General features: G+C 30.0%; 2 protein-coding genes across 4 annotated transcripts; both read left to right on the forward strand.

Annotated features, from left to right (window-relative positions):
- Window positions 1–515: 515 nt before the first annotated feature.
- LOC119687462 (S-adenosylmethionine synthase) lies at window positions 516–20,653 on the forward strand. Of its 3 annotated transcripts, none has more exons than XM_038101786.1 (8): window positions 516–545; window positions 3,191–3,360; window positions 12,580–12,657; window positions 14,296–14,418; window positions 14,657–14,769; window positions 18,110–18,253; window positions 19,382–19,917; window positions 20,010–20,653. In XM_038101786.1, exons 2-8 carry the CDS (start codon window positions 3,234–3,236, stop codon window positions 20,113–20,115), a joined length of 1,227 nt encoding a protein of 408 aa, XP_037957714.1. In that variant the 5' UTR covers window positions 516–545; window positions 3,191–3,233; the 3' UTR covers window positions 20,116–20,653. The 3 variants fall into 3 exon arrangements, with proteins under 3 accessions (XP_037957714.1, XP_037957712.1, XP_037957713.1); XM_038101784.1 differs by lacking the exon at window positions 516–545 and adding an exon at window positions 2,710–2,961; XM_038101785.1 differs by lacking the exons at window positions 516–545; window positions 14,657–14,769 and adding exons at window positions 2,710–2,961; window positions 16,807–16,919.
- A 2,618-nt stretch (window positions 20,654–23,271) lies between these two features.
- On the forward strand, window positions 23,272–27,467 carry LOC119688211 (ionotropic receptor 21a). The gene is made up of 7 exons (XM_038102894.1): window positions 23,272–23,628; window positions 24,206–24,487; window positions 24,546–24,880; window positions 24,941–25,102; window positions 25,163–25,545; window positions 25,617–25,809; window positions 26,381–27,467. Exons 1-7 carry the CDS (start codon window positions 23,272–23,274, stop codon window positions 27,393–27,395), a joined length of 2,727 nt encoding a protein of 908 aa, XP_037958822.1. The 3' UTR covers window positions 27,396–27,467.
- Window positions 27,468–27,590: the final 123 nt, after the last annotated feature.

Raw genomic sequence — 27,590 nt, forward strand, 5'->3', positions numbered from 1 at the left:
AGAAATTAGTTGAAAAAAGACATTAAAAATATATAAAATTTGTGAAAAAGACGCATTTCTAATATATATATTTATATATTTAGCTGTTATATATACATATACATATATGTATTTTTAAAAATTATGCACGCAAGTTAAAAAATTATTTTTCTAACAAACATTAAAGTAAAAGGAAGTGTGTTTTATAGAGATATCAAAAATCTTTATTCAGATAATCTAATATATTGTTTAAAACAGATTTATCTACTATGTATAATAAATTTCAATGACGGTTTTTTAATTAATTAAAGTAATATATTTGATAACATTTTTAATTTTAAGGCTCAAAGAAAGCCATTAAAAAATTTTAATTGCTTTCAACAATTTTTTTAATGAAAATGGCATATGTATAAAACATATGCACTCATATACATACTCAATAAATATTCTAATCGAAACTTATCTTTAAAGCTGTTGATAATTTAAAAATTCTGGTTTCTGAATTTTATAAATAAAACTGCAATTCGCCAGTAAAAACAGTTTTCACAAAACTTTTCTACGAGAAAGTAAGTTTAAATTTGCTGTGAAAGTGAAACCAAAAATATTGTTTAATAAATGTAAACAATTTTATAATAAAATCTGAAATTAACATAATTTTGGCACTGGAATTGAATTAATTGCTTATAAATTAGAATGTTCAGTGGATGCGCTGCGAATTAAAAAAGCATTAAAATGCCTTTGCATATTTCGGGATACATTTGAAAAGGACATTCGTATAGGACAATTTTAATTGTAAAAGTGCAAAAATTTTTAAATTAAAACATATTTTTAAATTGTCTTCCATAAAGAAACTCCTGATCAATATAGCTATCGCAGGAGTGTAAAAAAGTTAGCTAGTTGAAAATCACAACGTATACTCTACTCATTTTCAAACTCACGAACAGGAAAAGTTTTTTCCATTTATAACTTCTTTAAGCCATAAAATGAAAGTAGTGTAGTTACAGTAGTAATATTAATTAGTAGTATTATTAACTAGTACTACTACTATAACTAGTAATATTAATATTACTATTAATAAAAATAATAACCAGTAAAACTAGTTGATTTACTAATTGACCTTACTAATTAACTACCCGTTCAATAACAATAGTGATGGATGTTATGTAGTAGCATAAATAGTCATAATTATAATTATAATAACTATGTCAGTAATGTTATTAGAAAACTTATCCCGCAAACTCATAATTCACTAATGTAAAAATATTGGTAACACATGTTTGACTATAAATATAAGATTATTTGTCTAAAAAAATATAATTTCAGAATTATAAAACTATTTATATTTTTTCCCCTTAGTTATTTAAAAAAATAAATTCATATAATATTCGTTACTCACAAAACAAAAATAAAGTTTTAATAATATTCTTTCATTTCTTTTTCAACAATTTATTTATTATTTAACTTAAAGCATTAAACATGTAAGTGTTTCATTAACTTATACTATACTAATCGTTTTAATAGCAAAAAAATCTATACTCTATACGATATTTTTTAGAATATCTTGATTATTTACATTTATCTCTTGAATTTTTTGACTTGATTTTTTTTTTCTCTCTAAAATATGTATTTACATATGAAATTTTGTTGAAAAAATTATATACAATATTGTATCATGTTACGTATTCTTAGCATATCTTAGCATAACCAAGAGTTTGTATGAATAAAACAAATTACTTTGACTTTGAAAACTATATGAGCATTTAAATAAACATTAACTGTTTTAAACTATAAGCATATAGCCATTATGTAATGAAAAATGCTTTTACTTTTATTATTCTAAATCTTTTTTCAAATTCTGTAGATCTGACTAATTATAATTATGTTGTCTATTTTTTAAATTCCTTTCACTACTAATCAGAAATATCAAATTGTTAATTAAGTACATTAATGAAACTTTATACTGATTACATTATACAACGTAATTAACAACTAAATGAAACGCGTTATTTGCTTGGGTAGCTTATTAATATACGTAGACATATACATATTTAATACTATTAAATCTACATAAAAATATTTTTTTCAAATTCATAAAAAATATTTTATTTCCAATTTGAACTTCTTAATACCATTCAAATGGTCAAGTTCACACAATTTGCGATAAGAATATATAAATTAATTGGATTTCGTGTATATATATATATATATATATACGATATGTATGTAAGTGTATCAATATGAATTCAAATATTTGCAACGTTCTAATGTATGGAATATTAATTTATACGATTCCATTAAAGACCTGTATAAAACCCAAAGCGTATGTTTTGGAAATAAATGAAACATAATAGATTATGTGGTCTGATTCTAGAACTTTTAAAAATAGTTGAGAATTTGTTACAAACGCTTACTATCCATATCGGTATATATTTTATTTATTGTTTTCTTGTAGTGGAATTAATTCATTACATGATGAAAGTAAAACTTAAATAATTACTTAAACATTTTCGATTTTCTCTTCGCTATTATATATTTTTGTAAATTGATGTAAATTAAATTTTAGTTAAAAAATACAACTCTGTGATTATACGCAACATACCCAACAGCCGGTTGTCAATTGATCAAAATTTCAAGAGGGGGAAACAGAGAAAGGAATTTACATATGACAAACGTTGGCTGCACTGCTGAAAGCATACAATTTGCCACAATAACATAGCATGCAAATAGAATGAAGAGCAAACGAAAATAGAATAGAAAAACACCACCAGACAAGTTGGTGTATGAGCGAGTTATAAATTCTCAATGTGCTAAATGTGCTCGATTCTTTTTCCACAAAAACCTCGAAGAGTGAGGACACATTTTGGTTTGATCGCATTATCTGTCGCATTTAACAGTGTTCAAGCAAAAATAAAATAAATTTTTTTGAATAAAACAAAACATATTTAAATAAAATAGTTCAACTAAATATATATTTTAACAAAGGTGTGTGTTTGTGTGTAGGAGTTTTCGCAGCGAATTCACGCAGAATATAATTGTTATATAAATAAATAAGATATACAAAAGTCAATTAAAATTTCCTTAAAATTAATTTGAAAATATTAAAGAAAAGTGCATTTTGTGCTAACAATTCTCCAAAGCAGCATAAAAAATTGTTTTGGGGAAAAATCAATTCAAGGCATTTTAATTAAAAGAAATTTAATATTTTTATTAGTACTCTTTTGCCAAAACTACTACAACTTACAAACCAAATAAAAATGCCGCAAACTTCTACTTTGGCCAATGGACACTCGAATGGATGCAATGGCAAGACCACATCCTATGACATGGAAGACGGACAAATGTTCCTGTTTACTTCTGAGTCTGTGGGCGAAGGACACCCAGGTAAATGCAATAAAATTCATACTATAAATATATGCATATATAAACAATTTTTGGCTCACACTTTTAAAAATTTCTCATTCACTCATTTCAAATCTGTGAAGACTTCAATGGCAAACTAAAAATGTAGATATAGATATGTTAATTATAAAATTTTGAATTATTTAAGTTGCTAGTACATTTTTGACACAGCTACTACTAGTTCCTACTAGTACATCCGCTAGTAAAGCATCCCTCCGCTACGGACATTTTTACATTTTTAGAAAAATGGGAAAATGTGGTTTCAAATTCCAACTTTTAGTCAGTCACTCACGCCAATGTCGACGCCAAATTTATTGCATCACAACTACACGTTGTTTGGCTTTTCCTTTGTTCCTATTCAAATTTTTCACTCTTCGCACATAAGCGCAAAAAAAAACTTTTACGATAAAGCTGCGAAATTCATTAACAAGTGATTGTAAATAATATACGCAAATGTTTCAAACAAAACATTTTGATTGGGTTTTTTTTAATGCCGCAATCACACTTGTGCCAGGTTAAAGCACCATAGAAACATTACAACAAAATGGCGTCTATACCTGTATCACCTTAATAGACTGACGGCGCCGCTGCTTGCGTCCGGTTCAGGTGTCAAAATAAAAACTGATAAAGTATGAAATAACAACAAGAACAGTAAAAATTCTACAGACATACCCACCAGCGACAACAACAACAACAACAGGAAGAAGAAGAATAACACGACTGACAGTCTGCATAGCGACCGACCATATGATTTGGGTTTCTGCTGTTATGGTTTTCGGTTTTCCTGGCCTGTAATTACAATATTTTCAAGAATTTCATTCCTAAACTGCAAATTTCATAGAATGAAATATATTTTTGCACACATGCAATTAAGGTGACCAGTTGCAAATGATTTTGTTGCCGCTCTATTTTAGTTATTTTAGTTGCAAATAATATGCACGCATATCTGAATTAAATAAAAATATTTTTGTTTGTTTACTTACTCATATGTATATCGTTTCAACAAAATATTTTACATATTTTCGGTTTTTATAATTATTTTTTAATTCTTAGAATTTCGAATTAAATACCACCCCTAACTTGTATATACGGGTAGACAGTGCAAATAATTTTTATTATAAAACTATTAATACTATATTATAATTATAACGAAAAAGAAACTTTTTGAATATAACAAGAAACGGTGTAAATAGAGAGGTTTTTTAATAGTAGTGGATTATAATAAAATATTCGTTTACTTACGGTGTTATGGATTGGTAAATCTGGATTCAATATAGATTTAATCTCGATTAGTAAACTTTTGTTGCTCAATCAAACATTTTTAGAGTAATCTAACATTTTTGTAGTAGAGTTAATAGATATTTATATTTTTTATAAATATCAGCTTTTATCTAGAGTGTTGTAAATAAATCTCGAGTGTTTCGCTAGAGATTTACCAATTAAAAATGCATCTCGTAGGACCTCTCATCGAACTATACTTTCGAGTATACTTCGTTTCTGTTAAGAAAATTGTTTACTTTTTTATAATTGACTTTAAAATCAAATTTAAAATGATTTAAATAAGAAAATAATTTAAAATATGGGACTTCCAAATTGTACAATATTACAGAATAGTTTTTTATATCCATCAATGCCGTAGAGAGGTGTGCACCAAATTAATGAATGGTATTAAAAATTTCATTTACTTTGTTTTTGTTTTTTAACCCATTGTAATATTCTTATGCAGTTATTCTATATAATAGGTGCTACCTACAGTTTCAGCTTTATAACTTCTGATTGCTGTTTAAGCATGATATAGACGGTGCTACATGTATGCACTCTTGGTGTGCACTTTGAAACAAGGTGTGATTTTACCGCATACATGTCTGCAGACCAAAATTTGTATGCATACTAAGTTCATATCTCATAAACATATTCATATTAATACTCAACAACAACAATAACAACTTACAATTGCTTAATGACTTTATTTTTCTTTAGAAAGTCTTGTGCTGGTAACTTTAATAAAAATAATGGAACATCGCATCCTATAAAACCTATTGTATTATCTCTGGTATTAATTTCCTAAACTAATCTTTATAAACAAAAGTTACTGATATAAATCTATTAATATCTTTTAGTCAAGATCTCTCGTATGTGACTTAGTTCAATGAAAGTAATAAACAATCGCAAAGACATGTGCAAATAAAATAGGTAGACGTTTTCCAATATCTGCTGGTATCAGCATCCGTGAATTCTTAAAGCTTCATCATAATTATTTTAAACTAATTTGCTGCAAAATAGCAATCAACAATTAAAATAATTACATATCAATTACTTGATATGTAATTTCAAATATAATTTCTATATATATATATATAGATATTTGTCAATTATAGTTTAGCATATGATAATTTATATATGTGTATAGATATATGTCAATAAGTGTATATGTATATTTATACATAAATGTACTTATATATATATATATATATATATATTTGTAATACTTATTATAGCGAATTAATTTTAGGCGCAAGCAATGAAAAACCATACTTAGAAATCAATTAAAATATTGTTTACGCAAATACATTTCAAAACAATAACAAATAATTATTAATAAAAATTATAAACAAATCCTGTAATTGTTATTAAAAGAATTTTTTATGTCAAGAATGACGTATTAAGCTTGTTGTTGTTAGATGAATTCATAAAATAAAAAACAATGGAAAATTCTAATAATTTTAACCTCCACTAATGATAATAATTTGTTTATTTCAAGTTAAAAATGAATACTACTTGAAGTGCAAATTTCCTCATTTATTATTGTGTAATATTACTAATTTCTATATACTATAGCAATAGAAATTTTAGACGTCATACATTTATTTTAATCATTTTTATATACAAAAACGTTCAATTAATACGTTCTTAGCAAAATCTGCTGATTACTTCCTATTTTCAATAGATATATTAATTTAACATTAATTTACATATACATATATATAGTTGAAATAATGCTTCAGTTTCATCTCAATTGTTTAAAACTATATTAAAGTATTTAAAGTTGTGGCATATATTTAAGAATTTTAAATTAGAACTGTCGGCCAGGATTTAAAATCAAAGAAAAGAATGCAAATAAAACTGACTTATATTAAAGTCACAAAGTCTGTAAGTCTGGAAACTACATCTGGTTTTTAAATACAGGCTTTAACACCCACACCGTCTGTCAGTCCAGGAGCTGGTATTAGTGGTAACCTCTAACCAGGTCTTATAAATTCAAGATATATCTAAGAAAGTACGAACCAAACAACAGTTCAAAATCATCTTACTTTATAAAATCTAGCCACATTTCTGAAGCTCATCTCATTTCTATAGATGAGAAACGCCTGTAACTTAAAAGTCAGTTGAAAAACTAATACTTAAAAAAAATATATTTGTTATATAGAAATGATTTCCTTTTATTGAAAAATATTGACTCATAACGTATGGTTTTTAACCTAGAACCTCATATGAAAACTTTCAAACTTATCGCTATTGAAACTTCCGGTATCTAAAAAATGATTTGTTGTAAATTACCGTGTAATTGAAAAATAAAACATTTTGTCATTAATCAATAATTTAATTAAAATGTAAGAAAAAACTTTAGACTGACTAATGCACTTTACAACTAATTTCTAAGAATAAACATATTTCTCATACTTGCGAAATTTTAATATTCAATAGAATTACTTTCAATAGAGTGATATGTTTTTGTATTATATCTTTAGTTTCTTCAAATAACTCATTTTTGTTTACATATCTGGTCACTTTAATAATTCATAAATCTTCAATATATTGGACGGAACCTGAATCATCATCAGCTGTATTGTGTTGCTATTCTTCACATGCCTGCCATGTGCTTTGGGTTTTATTATTTGCCGCTCACATTTCCACGGATCTCATTAAATAATATTTTTAGCTCTCTCTCTCTCTCGCTCTCTTCTTTGCCGTCTTGGTGAGAGTTCAACAAGACATGAATGATTAATATGCCATGTGTTTATTGTAGCGCTACACTGCGCTGTTAGCATGGTTTGTGCTTCACACAAACATGAATGAGACGAAGATATGAATGAAATATTATGTAGTAGATTGTGAGTACTATAGTTTGCCAACACTTGTAACTACTTATTATATGACGATTTATTGACGTATTACCTAAAATTTATAATCAAATAAAAATATGTATAAGATTGGAGGTACAGAGATATATATAAGTATATACTCCATTGCAGCGAGCAGTTCAGTATTTCTTCTGGTAGAACCTTGATCAAGAATTTGAATAATTTCGACGATAGACATTAATTTTTAAGCTATGTGAATATCATATTGCCGGAAATCGAATCCAATTTTAAGTCATTATCTAAAATTCATATATATTTTCTCTTGAAAATTGAAACTAATTTTTTACGAGATATGTAAAAAACAATATTGATAATATCTTCTCTTAACATGTGATGCTGCACTATCACCAATTTTCTTAACTATGCGCTTCCTGGCTGCCGGTACAGCCCTCAACTTATTAGAAACGTTCTCATATCTATTTAACCATTGTTGTGATAGTTTTATTGATTTTGAGAATGTTAAATCTGCACAAAAAATATCTACCTTGTATTGCTTAAACAGAGCGATGGTGTTTTTGGTCCAAAGTCTGTAATCGCCACACGCAACTCGCGGAGACCTTTTTCTTTTTTAAATCTTTAGACAACTTTTTGCAAATGATGCCAACCCACACGTTCGATTGCTACGACGATTTTTCGACTTCTTTCCAGTATTGTGTTAAGAATGATAATACCTTTGAACTGTATGACCTGCTGACAAAGTAAATGTCAAACTTAATATGTAAAATGACTAAGTGAACATAGTTCCATATGACTGACTATAGTGTACTCCAAATGTTATATATCACTGGGTAAGAATTTAAATTCCAAAGTTTTCAGTTTTGCGTTTTACCAATTCAAGTAACTTTGGTTCTAGCCTTCTTTGTTTTGTTTCTCTTTCTCTTTGTTTTTTATTTTCCTCCACATGCTTTGGTAATTGTTTACTCTTTGCTATTTTTTTTTTGTTGTGTACACACAATTGTTTTGCACTGTTGAGACGTTATATGATATATACTCGTATATCTGTGGCTCTCTCTGTAGCGAGGAGACACCACGTGTTTTATAATCAATGCGGTTTGTTTCCTTCAGTCTCAGTTCCGCTAATTTTTCGATTCTGTTTTAAGTTTTAGGGTTGCCACATTGTGTGCGTTCAAACTTAATTCTTACTGAATTGTAAAAAGTACTGTATTACTAAGCATGTAATCCCACTCATGGATTATGAAATTATTGGCTGGAACCTTTTGCCGCAATTCTAATGTGTCCATATCTGTCTATTACGCATCGCTAAGCATTTGCTGATAAGAACGCGGAAATATTAGAAAATTTTATTTAAATAAACTTTACCCCAAATAAATATTTTTATCACTGAAATCTGTAATTTGTAAAATTTGTTCAGTATTTTGTATAATATTATTTTGAACACAAGCAAAGAAATACGTTTTTATTTCAACTTTTTGAGATAGTGTTTCCTATAAACGCATTTCAAAATAAAATTTAATAAGGTTTTCATATTCATAAGCATATTAGTACTTTTGGATATATGCTGACTCCTCCTAACATACCAATTGTATTCCATTGTAGAATACTCAGTGTGTATTCCATTACTCAGAAAATAATGTTTGTTATTTTCTGAGTAACGACTTTACTCCATTCGGGATCGGGTACAAATTTGTATCCGCCAAGGATCATATGATCGACTGCATGGGACGTAAAATAGTAGTTACAGCACATATTACAATGCGCGGCTATATTTGAACTTAAATTGAACTGAATCAGCTATGCAATCTTTGTTTTTCCTAAGGTATACTCGCTCCCATTGATCACACTGCATCAGGCTAAAACCTTGCGTTTATAGCCAGCGTCATAGTAATCCACTGTATTGTAATGAAATGGATGTTTCATTACAAAAGGTATCGATGTATATAACATTGCACGCACAGGGTATTATGGGAATAAAAAATCAGATGATTAAACCAGAGTGTAGGAACTGAAATTGGTTTTAAATAATCCAGCTCCACCTTGATCTTTTCAGCTAAAGATTGAAATAATGCCATTTTTAAATGAACAATAGAACAAAGTGACTCTTTTCTATCCAGTTAGAATACACAAGAAAATTTTTGTTCTTCAACAAAAAAGAGAAGGGGTAACAACCCAAAATATGTGATTTAAGAATTCTATGTAGAAGCACCAGGATACAAATACCACGGCAATTAATAATAAACAGCACCAAGTACTAACAACAATAAACTGTACCGAAAATAAATTCGAGAGCTGGTCCGTTTTCTTAACAGAATAAAAGGTCAATAAGCTTTACAAGGGGTGCAACTTGAGTTCGCAGTACACAAAGATATTTTGAATCTAACACCTTCTTCACTCCAATCAAACCAATATATGACAAGAAGACTAAACTTCTTATATTTATTTGATAAGTCCAAAAACAGAGTTCAATTTCAGTCATAACTGACAGCACAGACAGATAAAGAAGGTAACATCGGCAATCATGCAGCCATATAATCAGATTTTTGGTACATTTGAACTGTTCTGCTTTCATTTCTTTAGTTTTTATTACACATACGAATTTTTCAAGTTAGTATCAATTTTTCAACTGATCCATAAAAGTCCATATCGTAGATATGGTGATCAAGAATGTACTTGATTTACTATAAGTAGTCTTCTTCACTTCTTCAAAGATATTTTGTCTAATTTAATAAAACTATTTAAAAGAGTGTGTGCAGGGCACAAACCCTTCCCACTATTCAACATCTAAGTTTTAGAAGGTTTTTCAATTTTTACTGTTACTGTTGAACGTTCTTAGAACTATATTTCTTGGAACTTGAACGTGCTCTACCTGCCTACATATATACTTTATATGTACACATATGCAGTTGCAATGAATAGTGGCGCAATATTATAAAATATACTTGTCGACTCATTGCTTGTTATTGCAAACAAAAGTTAATAGTTCAACGTTTCTAATTCCTGGTACTGATAATTATAAATATTTTGTTCACCGACTGATCCATTGCCCTAGCATTTATTAGTTCAACGTACGATCACTACTCTATCGCTACGTTCGACACACACAATTATCTTGGCAATATTTTCAACGCTTGTCAATGATAACAAATCGATGCAATATTAAAAACAAAACATGTTTTTAATGCATCTCGTGTAACCCAACTGATTACCGATTACTGATAACAGCAGATACTCGAACTAGTATCAATTCCGTACATATATATATATACATATATATATAGTCTCTACCGCTTTGATGTTTTAATTGTTGTTATTATTATACTATATGTTCCTAGCTAGTGTCAAATTCATTGCTATTTATTATTGATGCAATAACTGTTAAATATAATCTAATATAAAAATTACAGTGTGTATTATTCCACATAAAAAGTTTTTCGTTTCATACTCCGAAATTATGAAAGAAGTCGTGGTTGGTTGTGTCTACGTCATCAAAAATCTGTTGACACGAGGCAATGTGTCTGAAGTGTCCAAGCATTCTCGTCAAGTTCCTATTTCTGTTTTTTGTAACATTAAAACCCAGTCAGTCGAAATTCTATCGCTTTTCGATTGCAGACCGAAAAAATCATATTCGCTAAAAATGCTAATGCCATCGAGATACTTTTACTTTTTTATATAATTTATATATTTTGCAATTTAAAGTCACGTTTAGTTTCTGCTTACCTCAGCTGGCATATAATTGTGCTCCTTGACTTTGATGAAGTCTTTATAACTTTGATTGGGAAAAATTTGTTAAAAATTTAAAATTTAAAAAAATAATTTTTGAAATTAAACTAAAATGGGAAAAAGCTTTTTTTTAAGAATTTAATTTCTCAATAGTAGATTTAGGGCTGAGTCGTAACTAAAGTCTCAATTCTGACTTAAGTCATAAATATTGCTGATTTTATTTAAACTTAACTCCTTTAAAGCTTAATTAACGACTGTGAAATCGACCTTAGTCTATTATTTTATATTTGAAGAAGATCACAACCAAGATAAAAAATACTACATACAGTGAGAAGGCTCCCTTGAGTCTTGAGTCGACCAGTTAGACCAGAACTACTGACCGGTAAAGAGAACTGTCCGTTTGAGTGACAAATAAAAACTGAGGTCTGCTAACATTACAGATTTGAGACAAATGTCCGTTTCACATAATAGAGATATGACTGTACTAATATACTTGCTATAGTGTTCGTTTAGAAAATGTCAGAGATAACTAAATCATATACATATGTAGATGTCCACGCCTGAACACAACTCTAACTCATTCTAACTTAAAAATTTTTTTTTGATATTTTGTGACGGAAACATCTCAATCTTTGTACAGCTTTTAAGGGAGAACTTTTTAACAAAAACTCTATAAATACTTTCTTATTTTTTATAAATACTTTCATTAATTTTTGACGTATGTTACGTAAGTATGTCTACGTATGTTATGTCTGTTGCTTATTTAATCAGCTATAGTTCTTTTCTTTAAAGAGTAGCTTTATCAAAGGTTCAAAACCCTTTTTGGTTTTTATACAAAGAGGCAACAGGCGAATTGACCCCGATCGTCGTTTAAACTTAACCTAACCTAAGATTGCTCTTTGTTACTGGCTTTTATTGGGTTTCATTTCTTTAGCATTTCTTTCACTCCGTCGTTTGCTACGTCGTCGTTTAAGAATTCTCAAAATTTCAAAATACAAATCACTATTCCGATATTATGTTCTGGGCACGCAATTGTGACATCATGGGTCATTCGTTTTAAAAACAGTTTTTTAGTTTGGTGTTCATTGGATATATTCTCTCTGCTTATGATAGTTGAAAATAACATAAAATTTGACTGAAACTAAAAATAAATAAAAGATTTGAATATGGAATAAAAGTTCAAATAATAATGAAATAAGTAAAATAAATTTCCTCTAATATCGTAAAGAATTTAGCCTTTGAATTCTTCACATTTTTCAATTTTTCATCTACAAAAAACTTTTTTCACATATATTTTTAATCTTTACTTTATGGTTCTTTCTTTTTTCTATACATAAATTTGATTTATTTTAAAATATTTATTTTTTTCTTCTATTTTTAGATAAAATGTGCGATCAAATCAGTGATGCCATTTTGGATGCACACTTGAAACAAGATCCCAATGCTAAAGTTGCTTGTGGTAAATATACTAAAATTAAGTGCAATCACCTCTCCGGAAATCTCTTCATAATATTTCAAAATATTTTCTTATTAATCACATGAGGAAGAATCAATATTTAAATAATAGTTTTTATTTAATCAATTTAATTTGAAGCAAATAGCAAATATAGAGTTTTATAGAGTTTTGGCAATAATATATTTTTTTAGTGGATGCAGATAAGATGTAATAATAACAGATAATATTAGTAATACCTTTAAAATTGCTGTAGAATAATCGAATCTTTTATTCGCTGCACAAAATCATATATATGAAACGAGAAAATCAAATATTATGATTATAGAAATGAAAGAATTACGCTTAGTCCAAGTCGATATATTCAACTCATTGTCTTTGTAGTTAGAACCTTGTTCGGAAATGTGTTTCCAAGAAATGTGCATGCGAAAAAGTAATAAGAAAAGAGAAAAGTACTGATTTTGATTTGATGAATTAAGCAAAAACAAATTTCATATCCTTACGCCTACCCTACAACCCATATTTTTTTCTAATTCCATCACAATACAATACATCATAGGTTCCATTAGGCACGAGTTCAGCCCTTTTGGTATTTGTAGTCTCAAAAAGTTATTTGGGAATAATTAAATATAAGAAATACTTTTACGACCACTGGTGATGGTTATTTGGCAATACTCGAAAGAGCTGAATGATTAGCGAAAAATTCAGTTAATTAATAAAATAATGAAAATTTATTGTTTTAATTAATACTATTCGAAATACCTTTCTATTGGAAACGTTAGTTTGTATTAAGAATTTAGTTTCTTTCGTCAAAACCGAGGTAAAAATTCAATTTAGTACAACTTTATGCAACTCTACACGCGTTTCCTATAAACCGTTGATGGTCTCTTTCTTTATGACTGCGCCTAGCTTTGATCTGGGCCAGATGAAAGACTGCTAGGACGATAATTCCTAACCTCCTCCGAAGTTAGAATATGCTCAACAGCTGACATTTTAGCTTTTCTACGAGAGGGGAATTGTCTTCTGTTGGTAAATTAATCATGGTCTCAGTGTTCTGCTCCTCTAAAGCGAAGACCCGGTTGTTATTCTCTATAGCATATTTAAGTATGCTGTTTTTTTTTAACGCCCAATAAGTTGTTACTAAATTTGCAACTATATTTCATTTGCAATAACTAATATTCCAATATAATAAATCATAATTTTTACATTATGATTGGCTACATCCAATTTATTCTACAGCAATTTTTCGTGGGTCCCAAATAGCCATATACATCCATCCTATATACATCGAAGAGATTATTTCTAACAATAGATTATTTCTGTTTAGAACGAATATCTCTGACTTTGAAAGCATTGAGGTTCGGGGTGTTGTCGATCGTTATATTGTCATTAACCTCTCTCTTGGGGGTTTGATGCAAAATCATCATAGATTTTTGTAAAGGATAAAAAAAAACTTAAGATGGTAGCTTTTTTATGTTGAAATGGTTGTGAAGAACGTCAGTTGTAACATATGTATGATACGATTAATGATCGTTTCACATTTGAATTATAAAAGTTATTAATTGTTTGCAATTAATAATATATATATGTTATATATATATATCGAAATGTATTATAATTAATTGTAATTTAATTCTTATATAGAAACTGTTGCAAAAACCGGCATGATATTGCTCTGCGGCGAAATTACTTCCAAAGCAGTTGTGGATTATCAAAAAGTCGTACGAGACACAGTAAAACACATTGGCTACGATGATTCCTCGAAAGGTAAATTCTCATTTTCATTTATTAATCGATAAATAGCAAAAACAAAAGTTTGTTCTAAAAAAATGTTTAAACCGTTAGAATACAGATGAAAGATATAGATATATCTCTCCTTATGTATTTTTGTGGGGTGTTACAGTAACTCATTTAAAATTTTGAATTATTTATTATTATGAAAAATAAAAAATAAACATTAATAACTTTTAAATAACAAATATAAAATCGAATTCATAAACAAAAGGTTTCGATTGGAAAACTTTGAATTTGCTCATTGCTATTGAACAGCAATCGCCCGATATTGCCAACGGTGTACATGTGAATCGTGAGGAAGAAGATGTGGGCGCTGGTGATCAGGTACTTTCAACAACTTTCAACTTAAACGATCGTTTTTTCTATATAGTTTTGTACTTGCTGGGCAATGTTAACTTCTTGTTCTTATTTAAAAATCGATTTCGAAATCTAACCTCATTTTAACGTGATATTTTTTTTCAGCAGCAAAAAAATGAAAAATTTGCATGTCAGCTCATACAAAAAAATAATCCTTTATCCTTTCAAGTATTTCGCATTTAATTTGCAATGGGTTCTGTTGCAGATTAAAGCTATCCTTCATGTGTATGTTTTACATTTTTGAAATTCATTAAAAAGTGTTGTTCTATTTTTTGACCACTGAAATGGGATTTTATATAAAAAGAATAATCTAAAATAATCTAAAATATATATATATATATATATAAACGGTGCATTCATAACAAAAATCATTGAAATATATTTAAAGGTTAACATGTTAGAGATCATGAGATTTAAAAAGAATCGTAACAGATATGTGTTAAATGGTCCTATATTATATATTATAGCAGAGTTGTTATAATATTCCGCCCTTAGAAAATAGTCAATATGAAATAAATCCAATATAAAAAACTAAATAACATTTAAAGTTCCCAACAAAAAAGTTGTCTATGAAACAAACACACTATCGATGAAGAATGAACTCAAAATAATGAAACAATTTTATTATATATTATAGTTTGGAATATGTGTGTTCTACGATCACATAGCCACATGTAAGATAGAAAAACCTTACAACAATTAGTTTATCTCCTTAAATAATAGATATCTGATAATTGATGTTAAATAGCATCCGGAACAACAATGTGTTATGTTTACCAGAGAGTAGCTTACTCTAGTTATTGTCAAGTAAATTAAATGCACACTGAACTGAAAACTTCTACATAATCGTGGGAAGTATTGCCAAGTATTTTAGTGTTATTTTATATTCCCGAAGTTTTGTAATTTCTTCCAGAATTTATTCAGATATTTCTGAGTTATAAGAGATGTACGTATAATACGCGAAGGAATGTTAATGAAATTGCAAATAAAGTGAATTGAAATTATGGAGAAGTAATATGGCGTGCGACTACAAACCAAGTGCTGGATGCACGTTATGCATCGGTAGATAAACGAAAGAAGCACTTCGGTTCCCACCTAATATCGAAATGAAGAAATAAAACTTGCTAAAATACTTGCTTCCACATGTTACAATTAACAATTTAAAACAAGAAATATTGTATATTGAATTTTAGAAGTGAAACTTAATACAGGAACGTCCACAGAATTTTTACATTTATAAACAATTATTGACTGATCTTTCTTAAGAGTTTGCATTAATGTAAACATATCTAGTACACACGATATAGCTATAGTAACTGACTGACTACAGTAACTAGCTTGTAATATATGTACTCTGCTGTAACTAGCTATAGCTGCTGGCTGCTATATTCCATCCATATAACTGAACAACAAGAGTTCAGAGAGTGTCGCCAACTACTACGGTAGCGGGAGACTGTAATTAATTCGTGTGTATTTATATTCTCTGAGCATATTCTCTCAGAGTATTAGTTATAAGCAGGAAAAGCTATTTAACATTAAATGCATGCTCTGGTAAGAAAATACTTATAGTGCGGTTGTAAAAATAATCCATATATAAAATATATATATTGTATTTAACATATATATATATATATATATAAGCAATATGTACTGGGATTTCTGTTGTCTGTTGTGATTGTCTTAAAAATAGAATTTACATATATTATAAATCTCGATCGCAATTGAAAGGATAAATTTGTCTTAAAACGAGTTTACTCACGTTTACTATAATTACTATTCATTAGCAGTAATTAACAGTAATCTGTGTAAAATATAGTTTATTGAAACTTTTTAAGACAATTTTGAAATATCTCTCATAAATATACTAATTCATTTATATAGCGTTAATTATTGTCTAATTTTATTTTATTTGTTTTGCATTTTCTCTTTCTTTTCATAATTCAAACAAATTTAAAACATCATACTAAATCGTATGCATATGAATGAAATAATAATTAAAAAAAGGTTTTGACTATAAAACGTGCAACGTTTTATTAGCATTGGACCAACAATCGCCCGAAATCGCAGCTGGAGTGCATGAAAATCGTGCCGAAGAAGAAATCGGTGCCGGAGATCAGGTTGGGAAGAAGAACACATAAAACTCAAATTAGAATGCTAAGCCCGCAAAATGTTTTTCTAGTACTATAACCATTTTCTTTCTTTCTTTTTTTGTTTTTAATTCAGTTAAATGTAAATTTTAATATTTGTTATTGTACATATTTAGCACTTTTATGTTTGTAAAAATAATAAAAACTTGGCTTGGCTGGCTGCCTCTTTTATGCTATCCACCAACATACACTACTCAATCTTAAAATGCATATTGCATACTGCACATAATTTTGTCAAAATTGCTTAACTCTCTAAGCAAACTTAGCAAGACTAAGTCAAAATTATTTAGAACGGCAAACTGTATATTTTGGAATCCTCAGAAATTCTTAAACTGAATTCCCCAATCTTTCATAGCGCTCTGAGGTTACTGCAAAGTATACGAGTAAGATCAATCTTTTAGATTGATATAATACGCACATTATATTTGTTAATAAACTAGCATAAAAAGGTTGCAGAACATATCCAAAAATATTCTAACGCCGTCTCTCCTAATAGTCGCAAATGAAAAACGTATAATTGTTTGTGATATTTCAGGTGACTTTTTTTCAGTCTCGCAATCATATTGACAATGATACCTTTTGATATTGTAATCTATTAAGTGATGGCGCTAGCAACTTCTTCAATGTTGATGAAAATGTTCTGGAACTTGTTAAATGAAACATTCATTGTAGTTCATTTGATTTAATATATATGATTAAAGTCTTGCTCTCCTGGGTGTTTGTGTATTTAAACAATATGTCACTTCATTTAATTTCTATTTTTCTATTTTTATATATCTTTATGTATAAAAAAATTAACATTTTTAAATTAATCGAAAATAATAATTGTATATATCATAGAAAATTTTTGGTTCTGCGACTTGGTCCAAATTTATCGAATAATTATTTTTTCAAATCGGTGAAATTACAGCAGTTTTAGTATGAAACTTTTACTAATCCGTCTTTGTTTTTTTTTTTTTTTTTATGTAAACATTTGCTTGCATTTATTTGTTGCTTTTATTATTATTATTATTTTTTTATTTATATATTGTTGTTATGCTTTGGTTTTAATTATATTGTATATTTACGTTACACACTAACTGATTATCACGTTTATTGCTTTATTATTAGTAATAACAGAAAATTTAAAATATATTATAATTTATTTTTAAATTATTCAGGGTATTATGTTTGGATATGCCACCGATGAAACAGAAGAATGCATGCCTTTAACTGTTGTTTTGGCTCACAAATTGAATGAAAAAATCGCCGAGCTTCGCCGTTCAGGAGAATTCTGGTGGGCACGTCCTGACTCCAAAACACAAGTAAGTTGGCAATAACATCAAATTTACTAAATAGTTAAACTATAATGAATACAATGGAATTCTAATAAGGTTATACATATCTCTTTTTTATAGACCGTTATTTACTATACGCTTGTTGTTGTAACGCACCTGTAATTCTAAAAGCACGTCGTCTGCTTTTAGAATTACAATTGAGAAGAATTAATAGCATTTAATCGTTTGAGAAAAAACCACCCCCCACATGCTTCTGCAGTTTTTGTAATCCATTAATTTTTTCTTTAAACTTCATAGTGAGATTTAATCTAGATAGCTCAGTCAGTTCCATGTAACTCATAATCCCTCAAATGACCGCCTCCACATTTTAAACTCCTTCAATAAGTGTAAGCGACTATATAAAGTAGAACGTTTACTTGTCTACTAAATCTGAAGTGTGACAGATTGATAAAAATTAATTTTTCATATAAGATAGATTAAGAATTATTCGGCATTTTTCTCTTTATTAGACATTAGACATTGACGTACAAATACTTTGAAATAGTTCGTTTCTACTTTAATTTAACAGATTACGATTACTGCTTTATGTTAAGAAATATTGCAAATAAAGGACGAAAAAAAATTTCAGAAAAAAAAGTCCAATGTATTTTACAGTTCAACTATGGTAGTGAGAGAAAAGAGAAGAGAAGAAAGAAACATGATACTTACATGATATTTAACTGCTGATAGTTGTTGTTGTCGCAATCCGTTGGGACCAGTAACCAGATAGCTTGTGAAGTTACTTTGAGAACGAGTGGCTCCGGGACGTAGACCCGGCCATTCCTGGAACTCCTGCTGATGGTGGTAAACGTCACTTGACCTTTTAGGTAGATGGGAAGGTCTAAAATGTTGTTCGTGCTGTAGTAACTCAGATATCTGGAAAGTAGGTAGTAGAAAAGACTACTTGGACGATAATATAGTAGGGGATGGTGAGTGGGAATAAGGTAGAATAAAGAAGAGGGTGGGTGAGAGTTATTGAACGTAGCCTGGGTGTGATGAGACGTATTCCCTTTTAATCCTCATTTAAACGTAGACACGATTAGTTTTCTTTTAGTTTATTTATTCTTGGTTACATTTATAATAATAACTTGAACAAATGTAATTTTTAACTTGTAGGTAACTTGTGAATATCTTTTCAATCAAGGATCAGCTGTACCAAAACGTGTGCACACCATTGTTGTTTCTATGCAGCATTCAGAAAAAATCACGCTTAACGACTTGCGTTCAGAGGTTATGAATAAAGTCATTAAAGAAGTCATTCCCGCCAAATATTTTGACGCCAATACAATTGTGCATATTAATCCATGCGGACTATTCGTTATTGGTGGTCCAATGGGTGATGCTGGTCTGACTGGTCGTAAGATAATTGTCGACACCTATGGTGGTTGGGGTGCACACGGTGGTGGCGCATTCTCAGGCAAAGATTTTACAAAGGTAGACAGATCCGCCGCCTATGCAGCACGTTGGGTTGCCAAATCATTAGTAAAGGCAGGCTTATGCAAACGTTGTCTCGTACAGGTTTCATATGCCATCGGCATGGCTGAGCCATTATCAATAACTGTGTTCGATTTTGGTACTTCACACAAGACGCAAAAGGAATTGCTTGACATAATTAAGCGCAATTTCGATTTGCGACCAGGCGTAATTGTTAAGTAAGTTAACTAACAAAAATAGCATCACTTTTATTTTATATTCGCATATTCTATGTACAATATTAATCACATAATTATTTTTTACATTATAGAGACCTCAACCTAAGACAGCCAATATATCAGCGCACAAGTACTTATGGACATTTTGGACGCGACGGCTTCTCATGGGAACAGGCCAAGCATTTGGAAATCAATTGACTAGACGCTGACGTACAGCAGCTGTTAAAGCCACCCTGTGCTAAAAAGTGTAAAACTGCGTAATTTTTAGTTTATAATTTAAACAATTTTTCATTAGTTTAAGACAAGTAAAGCCACTAAAATTCTACGTCTGTGGCTTTCTGTTTCTGTTTCTGTTTCTTTTTTATTTTCATTTTTTTTTTGTTCTACTATATACATTATATATTTTTTAACTCTACATTAATTTAGATGTTAGCTGCCAAACAAAAAGAACATTTACTTAAGTGATATGTATGTGTATTTACTACATGCATTATGTCGAAATGTATATAATTTTTAATGTTAAATGTATTATTTGTTAAAAACTGTATTTATTATATTTGCCATGCTGCTACATGTACGAGCACTGCACTTTATGTATAATGCAGTATTGTACTTGCTCGATAACTTAAAGAAAGTATGCGCAAGTTGCGTACATAAATCGCTAGGTTTATGAGACCCTAACAAACAAGTAAACAACATGACAGACATTTAACAATTTTCCGTTTTTCCGTTTTGCCGTATTATCGTATTACCGTTTCATAAATTTTATTGCCTGATTTGATGTAAAATTTTTTTGCAATATTCACTAATTATTATTATATATAAATATGATAAAAAATTTCTACTGTTAACTCTACTTTAAATTCTGTAATAATTTTATAAGTTATTAGAAGAAGAAATGTATCGGGTTTTTAATTAAATGTAAATGTTTTTAATAAGTATATATTTTTTAGTATGTAAATCAAAATATAATAGGTGTTTCTAATGTTCTAAATATTGAATATTGAAAAAAAAATCGGAAATGCAATTTGTAATTAAAAGAAGTCAGAATTCTTTACAGTAGAAGAGTCTTATTGTCCAAATGAATTGTAAACAAAATCGAAATATAACATTAAAGAAACAAAATACGACAAAAAATTAAAACAGTTTTGATTTTGTAATATCGTAGAGAAGAGTTGCTTTACAATATATGTCGCATATTTTATATAAATTAAAATTTAAACAAAAATACATAAAAAATAAATAATTAACTGAATTAAAAAAAAAAGTAAAAATAATGTAAGCTAAGCGAATACCATTTTAATAGTAATATTTAATTTTATTAAATAAAATGTATTTCGAAATTTGCATCGCATCTGTATATGCACGTAATTAGTTAAAAGCGAAATCGGCATACAAAAGTCAATAAGCAAGATACCAACAACGTCAATAACAAAGATTGAATTTTTCAAATGTCAACCCTTCCCATTGATAATATTAAAAACTATAACATAATTAAATGAAATGTAAGTAGCTTCAAAATTAATTATAACATAAAAAAGTTTTAATAAAAATTCAATTAAAAATAATTGCGTTTCTAAATGATCTTAAAATATATTTTTAAATACTGGAGCGGAGGAACCCAACATCGACAGGTCCAGCCAAATTCGAAAATTTTGAAATTGATTAACGTTTTAACCGAACAAGCTAATGCTGCACCAAATGTACGTTTATCAAGTTTCAAGTAGTGCTGTTCATATTATTCGAATATTTTAAAAACCGAAGATATCCGATTAATCGGATAACAACGAAGTCTTCTTGTTGTCTCAAGACCCTGATCATAAAAACATGGCGTTTACTCAATGCATGTAGCTGAACTTACTCCAAAATTCACTTTTGAAGCATCCATAAAAACTGTGATGTCGAAGTCCCACAATCTCGTCTCTTTTTAATTTTTAAATCTTTTACATTTAGGATTAAAGGATCAACAATTTCTCTCTCTAGCAATCCGTTTTTTTTTACTTAAGTACAGGCTTCTCACGGTTATGATTTCACTGTATTTTTATGGTTGTACTATCTAGTATGGCTAAGAAGGAAAAAAAAACATTGAAGAAGTTTATCGTGTTTTCTATTTGTGGTGTTAGTGAGTAAATTCTTTAAATACTTGAGGCGCGCATCGCTACATAGTTGATAAAAAATAACCATCAGGTAATCAGAATAATGCTCGTCACAAATATAGTTCTTTAAAGCATATAATCTAAGAACTTAGAATCATATACCAGCTCACTATTCAAAACAATATTCTACAGCCGCATAAGAGATTGTAATTACACTACAATGTCTAAATTTTGTCTTCAATGTTCCTGTAACTTCATAAAGTTAGAATTAAGAATCCATTAACCTTTTCCTACCATGCGGGGCATTATAGGTTGATTCTAGAGCACCGTATGATCATGTGTTCCATGCATACCCTATGATATTAGTACTATTTGCACGCGATATTCTCTTATACGCGTGATGATGGCATTGCTATCCTTGCATTTCTCGGACAGTCAACTAGTTGTTGATGACCATACTTTCAAATAACGACGATATCAGTTTGAAGTTCCCACTAAGAATTTTCTTTCTTATAAATGCCATTACCGGCTTTGCAGATAACTCGGATGCTGAGTCTGAATGGTGATGAATAGATCTCGCAGAATAAGAGCTTAGCCATCACCACATTAATATTGTTCAGAGAATTAACATATAGTAGCTTGAAAACAGTAAACGCATGACTAAGAAATAGACTGATTATTCATTCAAAATAATACTTTAGTAGTAACTTAATTGTACTGTATCAAGAAATTAAATAGATCCCTATCCGAACAAAATAAAAACATATTAATTTTTTTTTTCCTCCGTAATGTCGACCATTAGACATTACAAATTTATACAATCATATCCAAACATAGTATTTGTTAGTAATCTGGAACCTTCGAATTATAAACAACCTATAAAATAATCCGATAATATATAATTTAATAAGTATCGCCTTATTCACTCTCCACACTCACCAATTAGCAATTAAGCACAGGTGTTTTGATACAGAATTCACCAAACAACTCAAATACTAGAAAAATATTAATTTTCGGGGTTACAACCCCGTCGCGTGCAAGTGAAGTTATAAATAATTTTTTTTCAAATGGCGCGTCTGGCTCATCAATAGATTGAATCGATGATAAAAACTATAAACTCCATGCAATTGAAATCATAACAAAGTACAAAGCTGAGCAGTTAGAAGTGGTCTGTGCTCAGTGCAGATTTGGTGTTTTTAACAGCATGGGGATTTTTTTCCATTTACTACTCTTTCAAATTCTTTGTTTGGGGTTAGGAATGCAATTATACTCAGAGGATCAAGATGAGCCCGACAGCTGCATCAGTCGGAACTTGATACAACGGCTAGGTTTAAATAAAGAACTCTTTGATTTATGCGATTTACAACGGGAGCCGAGTTCAGTGAAACGCCATCGCCGACGTGTTGATACTACTTTCCATGGACATCCTAGGACAAGAGGCGAGGTTTTGGGTACGAAATTCCACATGAGCTTGTATAATTTTGATCAAACAAATTCATTGGTTACACTGATAAACAAAATCGCTGAGGAATATTTAGCTAAATGTCCGCCAGTTATATATTATGATAGTTTCGTGAAAAAATCTGATGGAATGATATTGGAAACGCTTTTTAAGGTAAGTGAAGAGCTGCGTTTTGTGATTACTGAAGAGAGTTTGATCAACACGTAAGCACATGATCTTTTCGAAGCTTTTTTATTGCTTAAAACTGTAGGAACTGCATTACCACGTGTGTGGAAACAACCACATGTTGTGTCCAATCGAAGTGGAAGATACATTTGTTTTTAATTTGTAAAGGCTGTATGCTGAGCACATACGAGAGCATATACATAATATCTAAAGTTCAGTACTGCATGTCTTATCTATTGGTTACGATTTCACATAGACGCTGCAACACTTGCATTGAACTTCGCAACTAAAGTTCTGCACTCTTAAGAAAACCCAAAAAACCCATAATGGTAACACGACAAATATCACCTTGCCATCATTTCTACAAGTTTGAGCTTACAGAATTTTTAAAGCAGCTTAATCTGATGAATACCTAACTTGGGCTTGACTTCTTTGAGAGTTAAATTTTCGTTTTCTTTAGTAAACTACAGAGACTACACTGCTCATGTCCCTACTAGATTTTTCAACAACTAATTGATTTGCCTTTCGCAATATATTTTTTTGTTCTTCTAATCCTCTCTTTCAGACATTACCAATGACATTTTATCATGGAGAAATAGACCCACACTATAAACTTCTAAATCCGCTCCTACAACGACGTTTAGATGTTAACTGCAAAAGTTATATATTATTTATGTCGGATCCATTAATGACTAGGCAAATTATAGGCCCACAAACTGAGAGCCGCGTTGTACTTGTGGCACGTTCATCACAATGGAAACTTAGAGATTTCCTAGCATCTGAAAAATCATCCAATATAGAAAATCTTTTAGTTGTGGGAGAATCTCTAACAGCAGACCCATTGCGTGTGAGTAATCAAATAAAAAAACATTTAAGTTTCTATAAATATATTACACTTTCCACAGGAACGTCCTTATGTTCTCTACACGCACAAATTATACACAGATGGTTTGGGTTCAAATACGCCGATAGTGCTCACTAGCTGGATAAAGGGTGCACTTAGTAGACCACATATCAATCTATTCCCACAAAAATTTAGCAATGGTTTTGCTGGACACCGCTTTCGGGTATCCGCAGTTAATCAACCGCCTTTTATATTTAGTACCAGATTTCTAGATATGGGCGGTATATCGAACACGCGCTGGGATGGTGTCGAGCTTCGCTTACTAAATATTATTTCAAAGAAATTAAATTTCTCTATAGATATAACCGAAACTCCCAAGAAATTAGGAAGTAAAAGGCAAGCTTATATTCATACAAAATTAACCATTATTCTTACTAAGTTTTGATACCTTCCCAGCCTTGTTGATGCTATACAAGAACAAATTGTCAAAAATAATGCTGACATTGGCATGTCTGGAGTTTATATTACAGAAGATCGTTTGCGGGATACAGATATGTCTGTTGGACACTCCCGTGATTGTGCAGCATTTATTACTTTAGCTTCGAAAGCATTACCTAAGTACAATTATTTTTTTTGGTTTCAATATAAAAATAACTTGCTTTGCTCTTTACTTCCCAGGTATCGTGCTATTATGGGTCCCTTTCAATGGCCCGTTTGGGTGGCACTTATTGGTGTATATTTAGGTGCAATTTTTCCTATTGTTTTTACGGATCGGTTAACATTAAGTCATCTCATTGGCAATTGGGGTGAGATGGAAAATATGTTTTGGTACGTCTTCGGCATGTTTACGAATAGTTTAACATTTTCCGGAAAATATTCCTGGGGTTCATCGGAAAAAACTTCTACTCGTCTATTGATTGGCGCTTATTGGTTTTTCACTATTATTATAACTGCTTGTTATACAGGCTCAATTATTGCTTTTGTAACGCTACCGGCATTTCCTGATACAGTAGATTCGGTACTAGACTTGTTGGGTTTGTTTTTCAGAGTTGGCACTTTAGGTACGCGGAAAGTTTTGTAAATTACATTTACTAAAATAACATAAACATATTTTTCGTTTATTTTAAAAAAGATAATGGTGGCTGGGAGAGCTGGTTTCAGAATTCCACACATTTTTCAACAGCGAAACTCTATAGAAAAATGGAATTCGTTGGATCGTTTGAAGAAGGTATAGGTAATGTTACACAAAGCTTCTTTTGGAATTATGCGTTTTTGGGCTCCAAGGCACAATTGGAGTATTTGGTGCAAAAAAATTTTTCGGATGAGTAAGTAAATAATGTGATGTTTTTAGTTAAGTTTAAGTTTTAGAGATATGAAGAGAGATACAGATATAATAGATGTAAAGAGGGAAAGAGATGAAGATAGAAGAAAATACTATTAAGGACATTTTATTTTTTTATTTATGTTTATTTTGAGTAGAAAAAAAAGTAATTCAAAATATTTTGCTGAATTAGATCAACTTATTGAGTTACAACAGGTACCGGTTGAAAAACTTACAGAAGGATAAAATAAAAAATATCTTATGTTTAGTTTTAATCTAAATGAAATGTTATTCAGGCCCTATGAAGTAGATTATAATATCTCATAGTGTAAATATGTGCAGGAAATTTGCGCTATTGTTCTAAAGATACTGGTCGTGTTCTCGAAATAAATACAAATATTGCAAAATTTATATGGTATATAGCAGATGTTAGTTGAAGTAAGATCCCATATGCTAGTAATATTAATATAATATTTGTTTAATGATAATCTATAGTTCTTCTAAACAATGTTCAGCAGTATAAAAATTATTAAATAATGAAGACAATGCTTTCTATTCTTTCTCTCTATTTACAGAAACATATCTCGTCGTTCAGCTTTACATTTGAGTGAGGAATGTTTTGCTCTCTTTCAAGTTGGCTACCTCTTTCCCAGAGATTCTGTATATAAACGTAAAATTGATTCTATGATATTGTTAGCACAACAAAGCGGCCTTTTGGAGAAGATAAGCAATGAGGTCAAATGGGCTATGCAGCGTTCTTCAAGTGGAAAATTATTGCAAGCCAGTTCAGCGAATCCACTACGAGAACGTATACAAGAAGAACGTCAACTAACTACTGCTGATACTGAAGGAATGTTTCTGCTAATGGGAATTGGTTATTTACTCGGTGCCATAGCATTAATTTCGGAAATTGTGGGAGGCATTACAAATAAATGTCGACAAATTATAAAACGCTCAAGAAGGCTTTCGACAAGTTGGTCTTCTAGAAACAGTTCCGCAGTCGATGGAGAAGTTCGTACTAAAGCGGAACAAAAGGCACACGATAAACGAAAAGCTGCACGGCGCAAAGCAATAGAAGATGAGGATAAGAAGAATAGAGGTTTTGGAATGAGAGAATTCAATCTAACCAAAACTACATTGAAAGAGCTCTACGGAAATTACTATAAACAACAACCGAATTACGTTTATAAAAATGGACAATTAATCTTAGAAACTGAAACTATTTCTACCGGATCAACAGATTGTAATTTCGATTGTTCGAACGGCGAAGAAGCAACTAACACGACTTCGTGTGACAAAAAATTAACACTGCACTGCAAGTCTGAGGAAATGGTTCTAGCCAATATTGAAATTCATCAGAGTATCACAGAAAATGATATCAATGATACTTTAGCCGAATTAGATAATTGCTTGAGTGAATATCATGCAAATGATGTAGTTGAAAATGAGCCACTGGAACTACAAAATGAGGATGAAGTTGTTATTCGCAAAATTGATGAACACAGCCTTTTTGGTAGTTTTGTTGAGATGAATTCAGATGAAGCAAAAAAAGAAAACAGCTTGGATTTGTTCGAAGACAAACAAAATTGAAAGATAGAGAAATTACTCAAGACTTGATATTGGAATTTAAAAAGTTGCAAACATTGTACTTGGTGTTTAATAATCTCACAGAACTAAAATAAAACACATGATTTTTAATTGTGAAAATTTATTTATGTTTCAATTCGATCTCTCTCGACTTAAGCATATTTATTCTAAACATCCTCCGATCCCATAAGATACATC

The sequence above is a fragment of the Teleopsis dalmanni genome, chromosome X (assembly GCF_002237135.1).
Source record: "Teleopsis dalmanni isolate 2A chromosome X, ASM223713v2, whole genome shotgun sequence".
Lineage (NCBI taxonomy): Eukaryota > Metazoa > Arthropoda > Insecta > Diptera > Diopsidae > Teleopsis > Teleopsis dalmanni.